The sequence below is a fragment of the Phoca vitulina genome, unplaced genomic scaffold (genome assembly GCF_004348235.1).
Source record: "Phoca vitulina isolate PV1807 unplaced genomic scaffold, GSC_HSeal_1.0 scaffold4, whole genome shotgun sequence".
NCBI classification, from domain to species: Eukaryota; Metazoa; Chordata; class Mammalia; order Carnivora; family Phocidae; genus Phoca; species Phoca vitulina.
Genome location: NW_022589707.1, coordinates 46,109,166 through 46,131,992, shown reverse-complemented (window position 1 = coordinate 46,131,992; position 22,827 = coordinate 46,109,166). Strand labels below are relative to the sequence as shown.

The 22,827-nt window shown below is 38.9% G+C and overlaps 1 protein-coding gene across 1 annotated transcript in view; it reads left to right on the top strand.

Annotated features, from left to right (window-relative positions):
• Positions 1-22,827, top strand: part of DNAH11 (dynein axonemal heavy chain 11) — a 320,378-nt gene that overhangs the window by 94,444 nt on the left and 203,107 nt on the right. Inside the window, exons 28-29 of the mRNA XM_032401311.1 lie at positions 4,826-4,975; positions 8,207-8,440. Of these exons, the coding sequence (XP_032257202.1) occupies positions 4,826-4,975; positions 8,207-8,440 (384 nt within the window). The remainder of the gene's footprint in view (positions 1-4,825; positions 4,976-8,206; positions 8,441-22,827) is intronic.

The following is a 22,827-nucleotide window of genomic DNA, read 5'->3' as shown; positions in this document are numbered from 1 at the left end:
ATGTTTAATTTGAATCAAACATAGATGTAGTTACAGAGAGAATGCTCACCGGGAATAATAGCTCTGTACCATTTTGAAAATTCTGAATTTGCAGTCAGAGGATTTTCGTGAAAATGAACTTACTGATACAAATGAAAACAGTTATTGTGCCGAAATGGATGAAAATGTCCCAAGGGAAATGAGGGAAATACCAGCCCCCCCAAAGATAGCTTCACATTAAAGAAACTCTGCAAGAAATTTGATGACATTGAAAACTCAAGGGATCCAATGCTGGCAGCTGATCCAGATTTGAAAGGAATATGACCGTCCTTGAAGGCATAGAAAAGATGCTCGTTCTGTATCAAGTTCTAAGATAAGAAGGCAAACGCTAATCAAACTACCCCGACAAATTTTCTATAAAGAAATAAAAATTGTCAATATTTTTAATATTTTAAATTATAGTGTACTAAATATTTAAAGTTTTTATTTTATATCCTTGTACTTCTGTAACCAAGAGTGAGAGGGATTGTAATGTTTTAATAAAGATTTTTAGAAGTCCGAGGACAATCCTAAGTTTCCCATCGATTATTAAGATTGCACAGTCATTGTTATGATCCCACACTACTGTGTGAAGCAAGGACTGCTTGTGTATCTACTCACTAGTGGGTGGATGTACCTGATTTGCTATAAACTGTAAACTGAGGGAATAACCTTTCTTTTGTTGCTGTGATTGGCCTATGTTATGGCCTAGGTTATGAGTTTTTGAGACTCTCACTTACTTGCAAGAGCTGATGATCACTGCTTGGGTTATCATATTCTCCTCCATCCCTGTACATTACCCAGAGGACATTTATACACAGAAAGTATCTCCAGTAATCTAACAATTCACTGTTAGAAACCTCTGTAATAGATAATGATGTTATTGACTTGTTCATGATTTAAAGTGTTCAAATCCTTTCCATTTCTTTAGTGAGATAAAAACAGGGGCCTCTAAGGCACTCATTTTTCTTTTTAATCATAAAAAGTTATTCTGAACATCAAACTAGTAAAGAATTTTATTTTAGTGTTAAAAAATACAGAGATCTTCATAGAAATAGAACAAATTTGGACGCCTGGGTGGCTCAGATGGTTAAGCGTCTGCCTTCGGCTCAGGTCATGATCCCAGGGTCCTGGGATCAAGCCCCGCATCAGGCTCTCTGCTCAGTGGGGAGTCTGTTTCTCCCTCTCCCACTACCACTACTTGTGTTCCCTCTCTCGCTGTCTCTCTCTCTGTCAAATAAATAAAAAATAAAATCTTTAAAAAAAAAAAATAGAACAAATTTGAGGACACTGGGGTCCACATTAGTTAAAAAACAAACAAAAACAAAATAAGAAAAAACCCAGCTCTGTTGTCTCAGAAGCTTTAAATGGAAGACAGGGTGTGAACACACCCAACTTCAAACATGCCAGGGGTAAGTAACATGAGCATGGCAAGCCATGGGGTTTGCATTTCCTGGTCACTGATTGAGAGACCACAAGACTAGAAGTGTTTTGAAACTGTTTTCTCACCAAAGCAGTAATGTCTGAGAGTGTCTAATAGTTGAGGTCTCATTTATCCTGCAGCTTTTCACCTGAATATTATTTAGGCCCATTACACGGTAGAAGCCATTAAACATCTGTGCACTTCCTGGCCACTTCAGTTGTGACAGTGAATTGTTAGATTATTGGAGATACTTTCTGTGTATAAATGTCCTCTGGGTAATGTACAGGGATGGAGGAGAATATGATAACCCAAGCAGTGATCATCAGCTCTTGCAAGTAAGTGAGAGTCTCAAAAATTCATCCATTTTAAACTCAGATTTCTAGCTGTGATTTTCTTTAGTACTAAAACTGCAAATACAGCACAGATGTTAAGGCCAAAAGCTTCAAAGATTAAATCACCCTTAAGGAGTTCCTTACCAGTATTGGTGTTGGTCTTGTCATGCAGGAAATTGAGGCAGGTTGGTGTTGTTCCTGGAAGCTGCTATTGGGAATGTTTCGAAGTCCAGTTAAACTGTATTTCAAGAAAAACTCATTATAGAGATGGCATCTATATGTTGCTGGTAAATGCTATATAGCTTTAAACCATCTTCTGGTTATCAGCACCTTTCATTTCTATTGAGGCACACAGTTTACATAACATAGAATTAACCATTTTAAAGTATACAATTCATTGTATATATGAACCACATCTTTATCCATTCATCTGTTGAAGGACATCTCAGCTCCTTCCACAGTTTGGCTATTGTGGACATGGCTGCTTTGAACATTGGGGTGCAGGTGCCCCTTTGTTTCACTACATCTGTATCTCTGGGGTAAATCCCTACTAGTGCAATTGCTGGATCATAGGGTAGCTCTATTTTTAACTTCTTGAGGAACCTCCATACTGTTTTTGAGAGTGGCTGCACCAGCTTGCATTCCCACCAACAGTGTAGGAGGGTTCCCCTTTCTCCACATCCCCGCCAACACTTGTTGTTTCCTGTCTTGTTAATTTTTGCCATTCTAACTGGTGTGAGGTGGTATCTCATTGTGGTTTTGATTTGTATTTCCCTGATGGTTAGTGGTGTTGAACATTTTTTCATGTATCTGTTGGCCATTTGTATGCCTTCTTTGGAGAAGTGTCTGTTCATGCCTTTTGCCCATTTATTGATTAGGTTTGATTGCTCATCTAGGTATTTCAGTATTTGTCGACAGAAAAAAATCATTGTAGGCCATTCATTTATGAAGTAATGGAAATGATAATGCTAAAAAAGTATACAATTCAGTGGCATTTTGTACACTCATGGTGTTGTGCAAACATCATCTCTATCTAGTTTCAAAATATTTCCATCACCCCAAAATAAAACCCCATGTCCATCAAGCAGTCACTCAGCATTCCCTCCTCCCTCCAGCCCCTAGCAACCACCAATGTGCTTTCTGTCTCTAGGGATTTCCCTGTCCTGGACATTTCATCTAGATGGAATCATACAATATATGGTCTTTTGTGACTAGGTTCTTTCATTTAGCATCACGTTTCCCAGGTTCATCCGTGTCCTATGTATGAGCACTTCATTCCTTTTTGTGTCTGAACAACATCCCATTATACGTATGTGCCGCATTGTGTCCAGTCATCCATCATTGGACATTGGGGTTGGTTCCACCTCTTGGCTCTTGGGAATAAGACTGCTATAAATGCTTATGTACAAGGATGTGAACATTTGTGTACAACTACCTGTTTTAAAATATTTTGAGTATATACCTAGGAGTGGAATTGCTGGGTCTTCATTGTATATTTAACTTTTTGAGGAACACCAAACTGTTTTCCACTCAGCAGTGTTTGTTTGTACCATGCGTAAGGAGGAACTTCTTCCCATTCCTGATACTGCCTCGGGTTCACTCTCTGCCACTCAGTCTACCCCAAAAGAGGTAGCGTGGCTCACCTGATTGTTCTCCTTGGGAGTCTGCCTTCAGAATGTGCGTCTTCCTCTCCTTTCCTCTGTGCAAGCACCTCTAGATGGAGAGCCCTGTCCTGGTCTGTGCTGACGGGACTCCATGGACAAGTATGGGTCTTCCAGTATTCTGTATTCCACTTAGGCTTTAGTCTCTTAAATTGGCCTCTGGCTGAACAAATGTTGATCTGTGTCTTTTAATTTGGTTTGTTTTATTTTTCAAATAGTCTGGTATCTACAGTAGAGTTCAGAACGTTATTGAGGGTTCCTTTGGAGATGCCACAATTTAGGGTATCAAAGTTAAGCCAGAAGAATTTGAACTCCATAGATATGTTCTAGATTTGGAGACTTAACATCTAAAAGCCACTTAATGTTAGCATTGTCAACTTGACAAAGTCATCTAGTATTTCAACTTCAATTTCCTTGTCAATAAAAATGGGGGAATCTTATTCACTTTCTTTATATAATAAATATGCCATAGAGTACACTTAAGTATCAAAGCAAGTGCACACTAACGTAAGACCCAACACAAGAGTAAAGTTGTATGTAACTTAAATTTCCCTTTCAAATATTTGAACACACCTTTCTTGTAGTAAATGATTTTTTATAGTATAAGAATATATCTGAATTTTAAAAACTTGACCATAAAATTCCCAGCAGGGTGATAGCTACAGGTATATGGTGCAGACAGGGAAGTTGGTAAGTGTCTAATCGCCAAGTAAAAGATAGGTAACTTTTTATGGTAAGCATTCACCACCTAACACCTGATGATGCGGCCAGAGTGCCTGGCCACTTCTCCATAAAGGCCTATTGATTGATTGATTGATTGATTTAAAAGATTTTATTTATTTATTTGACAGAGAGAGAGACAGTGAAATAGGGAACACAAGCAGGGGGAGAGGGAGAAGCAGGCTCCCTGCCGAGCAGAGAGCCCAATGTGGGGCTCGATCCCAGGACCCTGGGATCATGACCTGAGCCAAAGGCAGACGCTTAACAAATGAGCCACCCAGGCGCCCCTATTTATTTATTTTTAAAGATTTATTTATTTAGTGTGTGACTGACCCAGGGGGGTGGGGGGTGAGGGGCAGAGGGAGAGAATCTCAAGCAGACTCCATGCTGAGCACGGAACCCCACGTGGGGCTTGATCTCCCAACCCCGAGGTGGTTGACCTGAGCTGAAATCAAGAGTATGTTGCGCAACTGACTGAGCCACCCAGGTGCCCCCATCAAGGTCATTTTAAACTCTGGAATTTAAGAAGTGATGGTTATTTTGAAGAAAAACATTTTGAGAAAGCTCTGTAACTATATAAAGAAATTTTTGTGAATTCACATGGCATCATCACTAGATAACCTGAATATATCTCCAGTAAAAAATGCTCTTGTCTTTTCAAATTATCTTAGGTGACGTGTCACCTTGCCAAGCTCTTTGACAGCATTGCAGATCTGCAGTTTGAAGAAGGTCAGGATGTGTCCATCCACAGAGCAATTGGAATGTACAGCAAAGAAAAGGAATACGTCCCATTCCAAGCCGAATGCGAATGCATAGGCCATGTAAGATTTAATGATGAGATGTTCTGTGCTGTAGGAGTATTTTTGGGATAATTTTTAAAGGTTGACTTGAATAAGAAAAAAATCAGCTGCTGTCAAATCAGGCCCTGGTTGGTTTGGAGATCAGAGCTTCCTGTTTAGCCATGTCCAGTCTGACCTCCATGTCACGCCGGAATCCACCGTGTTTCCTCCTTTGTGCTCATGTGGCTTCAGCACCCTGCAGAGTCTCAGAAATGCTAGCAGGTGAGCTTGTCAGGAAGGATTGTCGCAGGTTGAGTGAGTGGACCCCAGAAGGAGAAGCAGGTGCCAGCCCAGTGACAGAATCTCCTGCAAAGCTTACTGGTTTCACCACTGAGAGTTGGGGTGAAGCAGCACCTTGTAGAAAAGCATGTCTTAAAGAGGCTTGTGGTTCAGGATTGCGATGTGAATGTTCTAAATGGCTGCTCATAAATAAAGTTGATGGCATCTACCACGCTGATGTCATGTTCCCTAATAAATGTTCACAGACAGTTAAGTTAGCATATTCTCTCCTCACACAGCCAAATACCTCAAAAATATTCTTAATGATTAACGGCGAGAATGGCTCATTATGATTTATGAAAGAGCTCTTGGTGTTTCCACATGATGTGGAGGAATTGCATCTTTTTATGATGATGCTTGTGTAGCTCGAGTTAATCCACAGAGTCACTGAGACAGTAGCCTCCATTCCAGAGCTGTTTGGGTTGAGGCAGGGTTCCTTAAAATGTCCCTTGCAGAAATGTGATGGCAGGCTTTTTTTTTTTTTTTTTTTTTTTTAAACAGGGGTTTTCTTTCTTTCTCTCTGCTGCTTTTTAATATTGTACCAAGAAATCCTGCCAAATGAAGGGGAAGCAGATGGTGGAATACTTTGATTAAAATATATTTTTTGATCTCTTGGGCTCTTTAGGATATTATTACAGTGATTAGAAAAGTCACCATAAACTATCTTGACAAAAGTGTGTTGCTGTCTGCTCCCTCCCTGGCAGACTGCAAGCTGACTGGCATAGTGCCCAGAAGGAGGACAGTCCACTTGACGGATGTGGTTGTCGCTCACGGGAACCCTTGGTACTGAGCATTTTCACAGTGCTCTCATTTGTTCTGTGTAAGCAGTTTAGGCCAGAGACTGGAGCGTACACCACATTGATCCTCTAATTGCTTTTGTTTGATAAAAAGATGCTTTTCCTTTAGGTCTTTACTCCCCCACCCCCGCACCGTGATGATTAGTTCCTCCCAATGTAGACTATTTGTATTTTGTTTGATTAGTGTTGATTGAATACCTACTATGTACCAGATGCTGGGTTAAGCTTCTGGGGATCCAGAAATGAGTAAGTCATGGTCCCTGTCTTGGAGGAGCTCTTCGGCTCCTTGAAGAAATGGATAGTTGGCAATAATGGGAAGTGGTAATTGTTGTTATAGAGGGTCAGGCAGAAGCTGAAGAAACGCCATCTTATCAGAGCTTAGTTCTCAGATCACGCTGAGCTAAGTAGCCATTGTTGGCATAGTCATTTGAACAGGAGATGATCCATCACCTTATATGTGTATTTGGTCTTCCCAGATGGACTGGAAAGTTCTTACGAGGAGATGGCCAAATTGAGGACAGGGATCCCAGAATGTTTGGGAAATGCTCAAATGATGTCTGATTTCCTGAAGGAACTAGTTGCTGGGTGACATCAAGTGTTGTGCTTAGTGACTAAAGTAGTGATGGGATCAGAGATCTTGAACTCGGGCACATGAAACAAAACCCAGTTACAAAGTCAGAGGGGAAGGCTCTTGGGATGATGGGGCCCATTGCCAGGGCAGTGCCACCTTTTTCTTTCAGTAGGGAAGGCTGTCAGCTCATTAACTACACAGTACTCCTTCCCAGTTCTCCAGAGAAAGATTCTAGGAATGAATGTTTCTGCCATTTTCACAGACATGGGGGGAATAAAAGATTTTTTGTGTTTTTTAAGATTTTATTTATTTATTTATTTGAGAGAGAGCGAATAAGAACAAACATGAGTGGGGGTGAGGAAAAGAGGTGGGGGGTGAAAGAATCTCAAGCAGACCCCGTGCTGAGAGCAGAGCTGGATGAGGGGCTTGATCTCACCATCCCTGAGACCATGACCTGACCTGAAACCAAGAGTTGGATGCTCAACTGACTGAGCCACCCAGGTGCCCCCCAAAAAACAGTTTTAACATCTTCACGATCTCATATGGTCCTTGGAATTAATTTATTATCATCATTTTTTATTGCTGAGGTCGACTATTTGTGGATAGTGTACCATATCTTTTTCATTAGATGATATCATCCCATGGAAACAGATATGTGGATAAATATAACAAAGCATATTTGAATAGGTTAGAAAATGGGTTAAGATAAATTTGTGGGGGCAAAATATACTTGCATTTAAAAAAAAAAGATTAAGTTTCACAAGTCAGCAGTTGTCCTATCTCTTATACTCTCCTGCTGTCTAATTTTTGACAAGTGTGAAGATGAGAACCAATAGGGAATATAATTAAGACACTTTCTGGAAGCACTTTGTCTTAAGACTAAGAACTAGGAAGATTTAGAGAAGAATTTTCAGCATATTTAAAAATTATTTTAAAAAACATTAAAAAAAATCAATCTACCATTATCCCCAAAGCTCTAGAATATTACTCCACCATATTACTCTACCTAGTAGATGGCTGTGATGTTTGGTTTCTCACAACACTGTGCATTACCACAGGGGATCTCGGTCCAGAACCCCCTTGTCTTCAGATGTGAAAAATCAATAATTGAGAACCCTTCCTCTGTTGAGGCTGCAGAAAGTTATTAGCCATCCAGTAGGTGAAATAAGTTGAGCACTATCCTGGGAGAAGACAGGTTCAATGGAATTCATCCATTGTTCCCCTTATTCTTGGAGTTACATACCTCCTCTAGTTTTCTACCTGGATTTGAAATAAATCCAGGGCTCCTGGGTGGCTCAGTCGGTTAAGCATCTGACTCTTAATTTCGGCTCAGGTTGTGATTTCAGGGTGGTGAGATCCAGCCCCACATCCAGCTTAAGATTCCCTCCCTCTCCCCTCCCCCCACTCATGCTCTTCTGTGCTCTGTCTCAAAATAAATAAATAAATCTTGAATATAAACACACCTGAGGCCCCTCTCTCTGCATGGCTTTTAAGCCCAGGGGAGGGTGGAATTATCTCTCTTCCAGAGTTAAGCCTGTGCTAAATCATTTCAATTTGCGTCAAAAGGTGGAAACGTGGCTCCTGGGACTTGAAAAGACGATGCAGGGAACAGTGCGGCATTCCATCACAGAGGCCATAGCTGCCTATGAAGAAAAACCTAGGGAACTGTGGATCTTGGAGTTCCCGGCCCAGGTTGCACTCACAGGCTCACAGATCTGGTGGACAACAGATGTAGTGATAGCCTTCAGTAGACTGGAGGAAGGCTATGAAACGGCCCTAAAGGACTTCCATAAAAAACAGGTATTTTATAGACACGTGATTTCAAGGCTTGAAGGGACTTGAAGAGGTTGGCGTTCATCCCTCCGTCATTTAGGGGAGTATTTTCTGTGTGCCAGGCACTATGCTAGGACTATTTCAGCAATCAGTGGTTTGACTTTTCTTTCTCTAGCTTTGTGTTATCTTTCTGGATTGCTACGTGGGTTAAAAAAAAAAAAAAATCACATCACTCATCCCCCAAGTCTCTAGTATATCACATGTACTTAGACACTGTGCCTATTTCTGTCATTCTGTGTAAGACTCTCCATCTAGGCTAATGGAGTATTTATTACAAAATATGTACACGATTTGCATGACTCAGAGAGATGGAGAGCTCTTCGGCAAAGACAGATGTTTTCATGTATTTTGGGTTTTGGTTAATTACAGATCACAGATGAGCAATTGTGGAAAATGATCTATTTCGAATTCTGTTTTATTCACCCCGCTTACCCTGTGACCTCTACGTGAGCCTCCCGACTTAAGGTGTGCTCCTAGTTGTGGAACAGTTCAGAGATTCGGCCTTTTTTATTGGCTTTTAGATTTGGAAAGTATTTAAATATTAGTGTGTTTACCTTTCTTATTTTCAGTGGATGAAGTGTGAATGCAGAGACATTAAGCGATTTTCCCAATGTTGTACAATTTGTAAGTAACACTGGCAGGACCAGCAGAATTCAGAATGCTTTCCACTGCTCTCTATTGCTTGTCCTCTTAGCAGTACTTTTAATTCAGTCCCTGAAAAATCAAATAGATGCAGAGGGTGAAGGATACTTGTATTGTTAACATATTCAGGAATTTTAGGTTTTAGAGTGTTTTGATTATTTCTTTTAATTTTGCTTGAATCTTGAGTAGAGATCACCTGACTTATTGATGTTATTAAAGAAGTCTTTGTATTGTTTCCTTTGGAGAAAAGTATATTCTTGATGTACATCTTTAGGAAAAGAGGGCATTGGTTTATATTGAGCTGGGTTTAGGTTTCAAGATTGGATTTTCAAAAGTGACTGGTTTCCTCCTAGGGCAATAGCTCTACAGTTCAAGTCAATGCCACTTGGATGAGGAAGCTAAGTAGGTAATTTTTTTTATGAACATTAATAGTTAATTAAATTGCAATTATATTACGGTTTTATAAAAATAAGTTTCTGGTTAGTTAATTTATTGATATCTGTGCATTTATTAAAAGTACTTTCATTATCTATTGAAGAAAGGATTTTTTAAAAAAAATTCTAACGTCCTTTCAAATTTCAGGTATTATCAGTCATTGCTCAAACTTAAACTTTTCAGCATACATATTCCTACTTTATTTTTCCCTTGCTTCATTTAATTATCTCTTTGCTTACAAGATACCATTTTGTGTGATAATTAAATATTTAATTGCTTAAAACGGTAAATTATGTGTTATGGATATTTCTTCTATCAACTTTATTTTCAATGTCATGATTTCTTTATTAACGTGTGTTATTAAAGATTTAGAAGAAGAAAGTACAGGTTGAGAAAGGAAAAAAGGAAAATAATTTTTAGAAAACACCCATAGCCTAGGCTTCTCTTCCCACAGGTGACCATTGATGACGTTTTGGCATATAGACGTCAAAAATTTTTCCTCTTTCTTTGTGAATGTGTAGACAACTATCTGTCTCTCTTTAAATATACGTCCATTTGTAGCTATTTACATAAATGTGTATTTGTGCTGATATGTGTCAATTATCTAAATATACATAGAAAAAATATTTTTTTACATGTAATACATTTTGTTACTTTGTATTTTCACTCAATGTATTGTCTACCTTTTTTCTTGGTGTAAATATGTATCAAATTGACAATAAAAATGGCCAAATAGTATCCCTTTATCTGGGTATTCCAGAATTTATTTCCTCCCTTCTCTAGGTCTACTCTGATAGTCTGAGAGCTCATCAAGCACTGGTGTAGGTTCTGTGGTTCCAGCAGTGAAGTTCTTGACTTCATGGTGCTTATGTTCTGGCTCACTGTTAATAGATCTTACCTCTTCCTCGCAAGGACGGTGGAAATCTTTATTCTGATATCCACTTCCTATTTTACATGCTGCTGTTTAATTTTTTAAAAAGATTTTATTTATTTACTTTTAGAGAGAAACCATCAGCAGGGGAAGGGGCAGAGGGAGAGAATCTCAAGCATACTCTGTGCTGAGCGCGGGGCTCGACGTGGGCTCGATCTCACCACCCTGAGATCACAACCTGAGCCGAACCAAGAGTCAGACACTTAAGCGACTGAGCCACCCAGGCATCCCTAATTTCATTTTTTTAAATCAGATTTACCAACATATTAAGCAGTGACTTTGCTCATTATTTTTTTACCCCATTTCTTATTTTAAAATCCAATTCCCTTCCTCCTGTAGTGTATGTTTTAGTGGTTTATGCAGTGATGGATAATAAGTAGGACATTTTCTGATCCCTTGTCTTTCTTTTGACTTCTTTCTTGATAGTTAAGGCCTAAAATTCTAAGTTGAGAATTATTTTCTTTCAGAACTTTAAAAAATATTCTGTTATCTTATGGCCTTCATTGTTGCTGTAAACTTTCAGGTCAAATTATTTTTCCTTCATGTTAATTGTAGGAACATTCGGTCTTTGGTCTTTGGCTGCTTTTATGAATTTTTTTCTTTTGTGGTTGTGATGTTTTCTTCTATTGTATCTACTTGAAGATTTTTTTCTCTTGCTTTTACAATTTAGCTGCTAAGTACTCTGTGAACTTCTTGAATCTTCAGTTACATGTCTGTCTTAACTTTGGAAAATTCCCCTCCATTTTTTCCTTGATTGATGCCTTTCTTCCATTTGCTCTATTTTTTCATTTAGAATTTTATCTGCTATATGTTGAACCTTCTCATGCCCTCCGTCTTTTAACCTCTAGATCATATTTTCAAACTCTCCATTTTTTTGTGCTGTAACTTAAGTAATTTTTTGAATCGTTTATTTATTATTAAATAATCTCTACACCCAGTGTGGGGATCGAACACCACAACCCCAAGATCAAGAGTTGCATGCTCTACTGACTGAGCCAGTCAGGTGCCCCTTAGGTGGCTTGTTGAGTACCTCTTCCACATCACTAACTTGTTTTTCTTAGAGGGTAATGATTAAAAAAAAGTATCGAGGTCCATATTATGTAGGTTCAAATGTCAACTCTGCCACTGGTTTATTAGCTGTGCTGCCTTGGGCAACTTACTTAACAACTTTGTGCCTCAGTGTTATAATCTGTAAAGCAGTAGTAATAATAACGCCTTTATCACAGTATTGTTAGGATTAAATTAGTTAATAGATTTAAAACACGATTTTAGAGTGCTTGACCCAGGGGCACCTGGGTGGCTCAATTGGTTAAGTGTCCGACTCTTGACTTTGTGTTAGTCATTGTTGCTCTTACGAAAATGACAATAACATTGGTGTCTAATGTGATGCATAATTAATTTATTCCCCCCATAATTTATCATAAAATTTTAAAATAGACAAAAATTGAATTGTGTAATAATGTGCAAACCTAACACCAGGATTCTACAATTAACATTTTATTTTCCTTATCACATTATCTGTGCTTTATCTACAGCTCTATAGATCCCTCAGTCCACCTTATATTTACAACTCATTTCCAAGGAGATTGCAGATGCCAGTAATCTTTACCTGTAAATATTTCAGTATAAAAACTCATTTCATCAGTTTCGATTATTGTATCTCAGTTTCCCAAAGTTCTTTTTGGTTCTTTAAAAATGACTTACCTATGACTTACATCTCTCTCTCTCTCTCTTTTATTTTTTTATGATGACTTATCTCTTCATTATGGTTTTTATTTTTTATCTCAATTCTTTGAAAGAGACATTTTTAATAGTCTCATTTAGACTGTTCTAATGCTTGTTCTTTTCAGGCTGGTTCTTCTGTTAAACTGAATTTATTTTTCATGCATTCATTTTTAAAGTTGATCTAGGTTGGTTTTCTCTGTAGGAATTCTGTGTGCCCTGGAGAGTGTGTACATCCCCATAGTGTGTTTCTCTTCCTTGCTTCTTCTAGGTTTTGTGGATGCTGGGTTAATTTTGTGGTTGGTTACTCAGTTGAGGATTTCCAGATCACATGGCACGGGCTTGAGGTTTTGATATCTCTAAAGGGACTTTTTTCCTCTCCAGAGGCTTTCATCTTGCTTCTCTGAGCTGGTCGGTAGAATTTTTCTAGAGCTCGGGCGCCTGGGTGGCTCAGATGGTTAAATGTCTGCCTTCGGCTCAGGTCATGATCCCAGGGTCCTGGGATCGAGTCCCGCATCGGGCTCCCTGCTCAGCGGGGAGCCTGCTTCTCCCTCTGCCTCTCTCTCTCTCTCTGTCTCTCATGAATAAATAAATAAAATCAAATCTTAAAAAAAAAAAAAAAAAAAAGAATTTTTCTAGAGCTCTTTATTAGACTATGTAAGACTCTGAGAATCTCAGCTACATGTCAGCATCTCAATTCCAACTCATGGCCTTGCTCAGGGAGTGTGAGAGGCAGGAGACAGAAATGTTGTGTTCCTGTGTGGCAGTTTAAATCTCAGTTTCCAAATGTCTGAATCTGTACCCAAATCCTACATTAGGCTGCCATGACATTTGCTACTGTTCAGGCTTTGAGGCGCATTCCTGGCATCAGGGACTATTACTCCCTCCCACCCACTCCTCCTCCTTCTGTCCCATCTCCTTCCACCTCTCTCATGTTCTGCTGTGGATTTTGCACATGGGTGTATTTTTGCTGTGTGTGTGTGTGTGTGTGTGTGTGTGTTAATGAAGGAGTTGCCCATTTGGCTTAATCCAGTACATTGCAGAGTGTCTTTTATTACTATACTTAAGACTGGTGATTAGGTTGGTTTTCTATTTTTTGACTATCATTAATAATACTGCAGTAAACAGCCTTGTATATGCATACATACATGTTGTTCATGTTTTTCTTTATTTTTTCAGGACAAACTTCCAGAAGTAAGATTGCTAGGTTAAAGATATACCTCTTTTAAGCCTTTGGAACATTGTGCAAATTTACCTTCCCACTATCAGTGTATGAGAGGTGTCCACTCTTTCCCCTGTCGGCAACACTGGGTTGATTCTTTTTATTCTAATAGCTAAAGTTCTTCATATCCCAGGTGCTTCAGCATATTCCACTAATTAACAGAATTTATAGGGTTTTTTTTTTCTCCCTTCAAATAAAGTTTTCCATTCTGTTCAAGAGTTATGTAATGCTTCCTTTTCATGTTGGATGAGAAGCAGACAAGAGGAAGGTTTATGAAGAAAGCATTTATCTGCTTAATTATGAAACACTTTTAGCACAAATTGAAATGTTTGACAGACCAGCCAACAGATGCCTTCAATACAGTGTTTCAATTTTGTAACTGATACTAATATGCATATTAGAGAAGCTAACATTTGAATACTGTTGAAGCCTTAGTGAGGTTCATGAGAAGTGGGTGCATCTAAATTGAAACCCCATTAGCATCCTCTCCTCAAAAATGGATGTAACCATCTGCTGGAGTTTGTTTTTAATTAAAATTACTCCCGCTAATACTGTGAGCAGTTTTTAAAATGAACATTAGTCCTTTAAAATCACTCCATTTTAAACTGAGATCAGAGTTGGCTATAATTGATGATCTACCTGCACAAATAATTTCTTTGCTTAGTCCTCACGTCCAAATTGTAGTGAGATAAATTAAGTAATTATTTTAAATTCTGTTTTTCCTTTTATGTGATTTTATGTGAGGTAATGTTGGGATTAAAGGCAAAAATACTGCATTTTGGATGTATATCCCTGCCTTGCCAGAGTCTTAGAAAATATTACAGATCTAGTAAATTCACTTGCTCAGATTTGAGGGGTCCTTGGCAAAAGTATTTTGTTCTGGAGGCTTAGGATCTGGTAAGAAGGATTTTCTACTCTTCCTTTATTATTAAGCTGTGTGAAAATCATCAAAGAAGAGATGGAAGCATTTTGGACTTGAAAACCTAATTGCTGCTGTGCTGGGACATGACCCAGAGCGCTCTCAGTAAGACTCAAGATGAGCAATATAAGATCATTCATCACCCCCCACCACCACCACCACAAGGACTAAGAAATACATATAAGAAAGAGACTCTGGTTTTGCTTCTTAGGGCCAGTGTTTGGCCTCACTTTTAGCCATTGAGAGATTCTTTCAAGACCAGTTGGATACAACGTTGATAGTGTTCCTTATCCCAACTTTATTACATGAATAGGAAAGCCTATGAAGCCTGAAGCTATCCAATGTATACTGGACACACATTTTTATTTTTGCCTCTCTAGAAAAGTGTAATCTGATAACCTCATGCTTCATAATGTAGCAGGAACCCATATGAGTGGAGCACATACTCTTTACCTCCCCTCTCATCTATTAAAAGAAAAATTTTCCGCAATTTACCAATTTAGTAGGCTTTTATTCAGTGATCCATGAATCAGGCATCATCCAGTCTAACAGAAAGGAGCACCAAAATGCTGATATAGCAAGGGATTTTTGTAGTCCAAGTGAGCAGGAACAAGGAAATTATACTGGGCATTTGCTGATTGGTTAAATCAGGTTTACCTTCCTCATACGGAGCAAAGGGAAGTGTTGGAGCTGGGTCAGGTCACTTGTATGCAGCAGGCAGATGCTGACTGACTGATCTAGGCCTGCCTTTCTGGGAAAGCTGAGCATAGAAACTTAAGTTTCACACAGGGCGTTGACACAGGGCGTTTAGCATGAGTGACTTCATCTTGGGCTTCATCTGGTTACTTTAACACAGCCAAAATTTTACTGAATGATAAGCAATAAAAAAAAAAAATTATATTGTATCTGGATACGCTGAACCAGATACTTTGAGGAATGCCTAGAAGTTGACAGCAGATGCGGTGGGTAATTAAGAGCAGAGAAAACCACAGGTGAAACAAGAAGAGACTGTTACAGTGATAAGCCTGTTTGATCCAGTGAAATTCCAGGGAAATGACAAACTCAGATTCAATAACTAAAGAAAGTGGGGTCCATGGTCAGTGTTAAGGAGTAAATGTAGAAGAGATGGACAGTTCTGTCTCCTGTATGTCCCAAGAGATTATCAGTGGGTGTGTTTGCTCCCAGGATAAAGCCCTGAGAAGTGCGTCATAAATATTGTGGGATATCTCTTGAGGACTTTTGCCATGACTCCATCTTGACCCTAGAGGTCTAGTTGGGCAGCTTTTTCTTTGAAATAAGGATGGGGTAGAAATATTTTCGTTTCTTCGGGCTGTAGAGTTTCTTTCACATCCACTCATTTCTGCTGTTGCAGTAGGGAAGAAGCCATAGGCAATTTTTAAATAAATAGGCATGGTGAGGTTCCAATAAAACTTTATTTATAAAAACCAGTAGTGAGCCAGATTTGTCTGGTGGCCTGTAGTTTGCAAATCCCTGTTCTAGAGAAAGCAGCAGAACAGATCCTGAAGTAATTCAAGATCTCCACGGTGACAGATGTAAGAGAAGGAGATTTATTACACACATATGCCATGTGAGTCCAGTCTAATCCATAAATCCAAGAACTGTGTCTTTAAATAGACCATAACAGCACTTTTTTTTTTTAAAAGATTTTATTTATTGGTCAAAGAGCGCACAAGCAGGGGTTGCGGCAGGCCGAGGGAGAAGCAGGCTCTCCGTGGAGCAGGGAGCCTGATGCGGGACTCCATCCCAGGATACTGGGATCATGACCGGAGCCAAAGGCAGATGCTTGACTGACCGAGCCACCGAGGTGTCCCCATAACAACAAATTTTTGTAGTTAAGAGGAGAAAAAAAAACATCAGGGGGCGGGGAAGGAGAAGGAAAAAATCACGGAAAGGAACCATAACTTCCTATGAGATTTTAAAAAGATCGTATAACACTATGTGTGACTTAATGTTTAGCATAAAAATTTAAACTAAAATTTAAAATAAATGGATGATTTTCCATGACCACTGTTTCTGAAATAGATTCAAAATGAGGTGGAAATTTGAGTAGACCAGTAACCACAGAAATAATTGAAATGGTAATCAAGGCAGTTGAATTTGCATACCTACCCCCTAAGTTGAGCCCTGCTCCAGTGGTTTTATCACACATTTAAAAAAAGATACATGCCATGGTATATCACCTGTTCTAGAGTGTAGAAAAAGATGGGATTTTTTTTTTACTCATTTTATAAAGTTCTAATAAACTTGATAGAAAATGCAGGCATTGATAAAGTATAAAAGAAAATTCTGTTGGCCAATCTCATGAATTTTTCACTTAACACTGTTGGGAGACCATCTTCTGTGGGTCTCAAGTTTTGTACATTTTTTGAGCAGAGGAACTTAATGCCTTTGTTCTAGGCTATCTTCCAAGGATGTTTATTATACAAACATTCTTGCAAGATAGTCTCTATAGCGATTCTCTCCAGAGCAAAGGGTAGATTGGCTTACTGTCCAGTATAATAAAGAAAAAATCTCCTTCCAGGGCTAAGTTCAGACATGGTTTTCCTTTAGAAAAGATTTGGGTTCCCTAAACTCAAGTTTCCTGTCCTATAACACAGCTCATTGCATATACAAGGATTATGTGGCTCTTTTGGGCTTATCCTTTAAAAGTTGGGGATCGGGGACAGGTGCAAATGTTGATACTTAGATACTACTCAATGCTATTGGTGTGACTAATGACCTGTCCTTTATCCGTGACCCAGAGGCTCTGTGTCTTGTGCCTTAATCTGAGCCAGGCTGACTTGAGCATACAAGTAGGGTAAAATCTCAGACTGTTCTCATTTCTTAACAAGCGTGTTGTTGCATGTGTTAGAAGTTCATTCTTTTTTGTTGCTTAGTATTCCATTGTATAGCTATACCACACTTTGTGTATCCATTCTGTTGACTGACACTGGGGTTTCCAATTTGAGGCTACTGTTTCTAAAGCTGCTTGGAATATTCTTGTCCAAGTCTTTTGATAGACAAAGATTTTCCTTTCTCCTGGGTAAAATATCTAAAATTGAAATTGCTGAATCATAGGGAAGGTATATGTTTACCCATTTAAAAAACTGCCAGACAGATCTCCATTGTTACATTCCCATTAACAAGGTGACACAATTCTAGTTGCTTTGTACATTGGCCAATATTGAGTGTCATCAGTCTTTGCAATCGCAGACATTCTAATGGGTGTGAAATAGTATCTCATTGTGGTCTTACTTGGCTATCTCTAATGTCTAGAGATGTTGAGTAACTTTTAACATGTTTATTGGTATTCATATATCTTTTATTGTGAAGTGTCTGTTCAAATAACTCGCCCAGTTTTTTTGTTTGTTTTTAATTGGGATGTTTGTCTTTTTATTGTTGGTTAGAGGATTTCTTTATTTGGTTACAGTTCCTTTGAAGGAAATGAACAGACTGCTCATTTTATTAATGGTATATTTGTGAGTGGAATGTTTTCATTTTGATGTATAGTGTATCAAATTTTTCTTCTATGATTGATAAGTGTTGTGTTATGCATAAGAAGTTCTTATCTCAATGTCATGAAAAGATTTTCCTGTTTCCTTCTAGGTGCTTTATGGTTCTGGGTTTTTCATTTAGATTTGTGATCCATATGTAATTTTTTTTTCTTTTCTGTTTTATTAACTTGGCACCTTGATCAAAGTCCTATATAGGGGTCTATTTCCAGACTCTCCTGTTGTATTCATCTGTTTTTGTGTTTTTATGCCAAATCCAACTATTAATTATTATAGTAAGCCTTGAAATCATGTTTTATATATATATATATATATATATATATAGCCTCCAACTTAGTTCTATTTTTAAATTTTTTTTCCAAAATTGTTTGGGCCATGGGCCAGTCTAGGTTCTGTTCATTTCTACACAATTATCGTATTGTTCATTTTTAGAAGCCTAATCTTTTGGCCTAATTAATTTTAACTAGGATGACATCAAATATAAATAGGAATGTTGGGAGGGTGGATATCTTAACCATGATGCATCTTATCTAAGAAGATGGTATATGTCTTGACATAGGTTGTCTTTAATTTCCTCTCAAAATATTTTCTGTGGTTTTCAATGTCAGGGTCCTGCACATTTCTTGTTAGACCTAATTTTAAATAGCTGATATGTTTTGATGCTTAAGAATCTGTTTCCCAATGTTTGTGGCTGGCATATAAAATAGGTGGATTTTTTAATATTCACCTTGTGTCTTAGGACTTTGCCAAATTTGCTTAAAAGTTTTAGTAAGTTTTTTATAGTTTCATAGGGCTTGCTGTGTCCATGAACATATCATCTGTCAATAACAACAGTTTTACTTCTGGTCTCCCATTCTTTTTTGCCCTTTATTCCCTTTTCTTGAGTTATTGACTCGGCTAGGACCTCCGGTGCCATGTTGAATGGAAGTAGTTAGAGCAGACATCCCGGCTTATTTCCAGTCTCAGGGAAGCATAATTTAAATTTTCACCATTAAGTATGATAGTTGCTACAGGGTTTTGGAGATGCCCTTTCTGAATTTGAGGGAGAGCCCTTCCATTGCTCTATACTGAGAATTTTTATCATGAAGAGACATAGAACTTTTTCAAATCTGTTGAGATTATTCATATGTCTGCCTCTTTTATTGTTACTGTGGTGAATTTTTGAATGTGAAGCCAACTTTGCATTCCTGAAATAAACTCCACTTGGCTAATGATGTATTATCATTTATATATGTATGTATGTATTTTTGCTGGGTTTCATTTGCAAATACTCTGTCCAGGAATTCTCTATATATGTTCATAAGGGATGTTTATATGTAGTTTCCTTATAATACCTCTGCCAGTTTGGGCATCAGCATTATGCTCTTTAAAAGGAATTGGAAAATATTGTATTCTCATGTATTTTGTGAAAGAGTTTACAATAGAAATCACTGGAGATACCATCTGGGCCTGGAGTTTTCTTTGTGGATCATTTTTTAATTATAAATCAATTTCTTTTATATATATATATATGTAAATACACACACACACACACACACACACACACACACACACACTGCTCTCCAGCTTTTTTTCTTCGTTTTTTTCTTGCATCACTTTTGAAAATTAGTGTTTTTCAAGGTATTTATCCATTTTATGGAAGTCAGGGACGGGCACATTACAGCCCCCTGGCCACATCTGGTCCAGCGCCTGTGTCTTTGGATGCTTTAACACCGCCATGGCTACATGGAGTCATTTCGATAGAGACCTCATCTGGACCTTTACAGGACATTTACTTTCAGCCTTGATCTAAGTTTTCAAATGTATTGATGTGAATTGGTCTTCATTTCTTAACATTATCCTTAGCACATCTGGAGGATCTCCTATCATGTCCCACTTGCATTCCTGGTGTTAGTGATTTGTATTCTCTCTCTCTCTCTGAAATCAGGCTTTCTCTGTGTTTATCATTTTTATTTACATTTTCAAAGAACTAATCTTTGACTTTGTTGATTTCTGTCTCTTGTTTTATATTTCACTGATTTCTGCTTTCTCTTGATGACTTCCGTCTACTTACTTTAATTTGCTCCTCTTTTTCAAGTTTCTTAAGGTGGTGGCTTACTGATTATACATCTTTTTTCTTTCTTAATACAAGCATTTGAAGGAAACTTTACAACTTGATGAAGAATATCCACTAGAAACCTGCAGAGAAAGTCATGTTTAATGGTGAAACTTTGGAATCCTTTCCATTAGTGTCAAGAATGAGGTAATTCCATGCACTGTCGCTGACGTTCATTACTCAATATTGTGCTGGGTTTAGCAATATGATTAATGGAGAAGTAGGAAATGAACAGTGAAAAGGAAGGCCACAACAGGGGCTCCACAGCACATGCCCTGATGGTGTCAAGAGAGTATGGGACCTGGTTTCTTCGGCACTTTGCTTTGTTCCAGCTGAAAAGAAAATCCATTGCTTCTGATTCTGCTAAAGCGGAAACATGGGCGATTTTCAGGATTCGAGATCCTTGTTGCTGTTGTTATAAAACGAAAAGAACATTACTTCTGTGTTATGTCCAGTTGGAAAGGGATCGAAGATTCTGGTAGCTGACCCCTCAAGTTATAGTAGTTACACAGCAAAGTTCGCTGACGACCGTAAGCTCAGATCTTACCACTGCAACAGAGGGGCGCTTCCAGCTTCTCAGCCACCGTGGCTCAGGCGTGCCTCAGTTGGGAAGTGCCTTGCCAGATGCTGGGGAGATTGCACACTTCTGCTGCAAGGAAGATGTTCTTCTTGTGTTGTGTTATTTAAGCCTCGAGTATTTAGTGGCATAGTTCTTTAGGTTCACATATGTGGTCTCTTCATACTGCACCACCACAAGAGCTGGGTGGGTCAGGACAGAATTGAGAATCAGCCACCATCGTGGATCAAGAACCAGCCCTTTTCTCAGACCTTGAGTCTGTGCCTGATACCTTCCTTCTTGGTGAGTTCACCATCATCCCACCAAGCAGGTGGCCCTCTTTGTGAACACCTTAGTATCTTAGACGTCTCTAACATACAAACGTCAGTGGTGGTCATGATTCATGTGGCTTTTTGGGGAAGTGTTTCCATTTGTATCCAAACAAGAGAATTAATAGGTGGTGGATACCTAGTTATTTCCCTTCATTGCCAGAATCATTATAGGTCAGCTCTTGGCTGGCCAACAAGACCTGGTAGTGAATAATAGGTTGTCCACATGGGAAAGTTTTGTGTTTATAAAATGTGCAATAAAATCCTAGAATCAGGTCCTAAATCCTGGTTCCACTGTTTAGAACTGTGTGATCTTGAGCAAATTCTCTTACATAAAATTGGAATCATGGTGGTACCTTCCTCATAGTGTTATTGTGATGATTAAATTAGAATTATATACATATATGCTTTATGTATACACATACATATGCACACACACAGTGCTTATTAGATAGTAAGAGCTCATTAAATATCAGCTCTTGTTATCTGTTGATGCCATCAGAGAGGAAGTAGATCAACCATGATGAGCTGGTGTTCAGCTCTCTGCACCACTGTCTTGTTGGAACGGAAGTGGAGCCTCTGTTGGGAGCCATTTCTCCACCTGTGCTCGGGTCTCTTCTGAAATGGACTCTCGGGATTCCCTGGCTGCCTTTTCTACTGTGTCTTCCTATTCTCATTCTGGCTCCTTGCTGTCAGCATTTAAACATTCCCAAGTCTCCCATTGCCTATAAACAAAATAGCCAGCGAAAATTCTTCCTAGATGTCACCTCTCCCATTTCCTGCTCTTACCCTGTAACTTTTATTTATAACCAAGCTGTTTGACCTAAATATTGATACTTGCCTGTTTTATCTTCTCATTCTCATTCCTCTCGATGACCCAGTTCTACCACTTGACTGAGTCCCTTTCTGTGTTGTTGCTGTTGTTAGAAATACTTCCTGGCCTTATTTCATGTCTGTTTGAAATCTACTTCATCATCAACGTCTTGGGCTCTTCAGTTTTCTTTCCTTGCTCCTCTTCCTCCTCCTCCTTCGTGTCTGTCCCTTGTGTCTCTGACTTAGGTGCCTCTGTCTTCTCACCACACCACACATCCCTGCTCATCGCATCTGCTTTTACGGCTGCTTCATTTCTTTTGTAAGATGCTCATGACTGTGACCTTCAGCTCGAACCTCTCTCCTGAAGCATGACCAAAAGTATGTTGGGCTTTTCCACTGGATGTCTGACGGGCATCTCCAACCTAGAACATGGAAAATAATATTCACTCTTCTTCTCAAACCTGCTTCCCCAGTGTTCCCAAGTTCAGAAAAAAATACCCATCATCCTTCATTAGTTGCTCACCTAGAAGCCCATTTGACTTTTCTTTTACCTGCTGTCCAATCAGCCACCACATCTCTTCAGTTATCCTAAATATATCTGTTCTCATGGTTTCCTCCACCACTTTGTTAATATCCTGGTCCCAGACACACTTTTTTCTCACTTGGATGACAATAGCATTCTGCTCTCAGATCTTTCTTCTCTAGTCTGGTTTCCCTCCAATTCATCATCCTACAAGCAGAGAAATCTTGTAAAAACACAAATCTAACTACTATCACACTTCTTAAAACTCTTCAGCAACATCTCATTGCCCTGGAAGGTCAGACTCCTTAATAAGCCGGCCAAGCCCTGCACGTCCTCAAGCGTGTGGTTGACCTGGCCCGGCCCCTCTCCTGTGTGAGACTTGTGTCAGTTCCCTGACGAGGTCACCCTGCTGTCTCCTGGGTGTTCACACGGGCTGCCTCTGGTGGCTTCCACCCTGCTTTTCGGGGGGGCCAGCCTCTTAGTTTTTTTACATCCTAGTTTATACTCATCCTTTAAGCCTTAGCATAAATACCCTTTCCTCCAAAATGTCTTTCCAAGCCCTTGATGTGTACTATCATAGCACTTTCTTTTTACGCTAGCAAAAGGATTCTAATTATGTATCTGAGTTCTGCTTTGACTTGTAACCTCTGGAAAC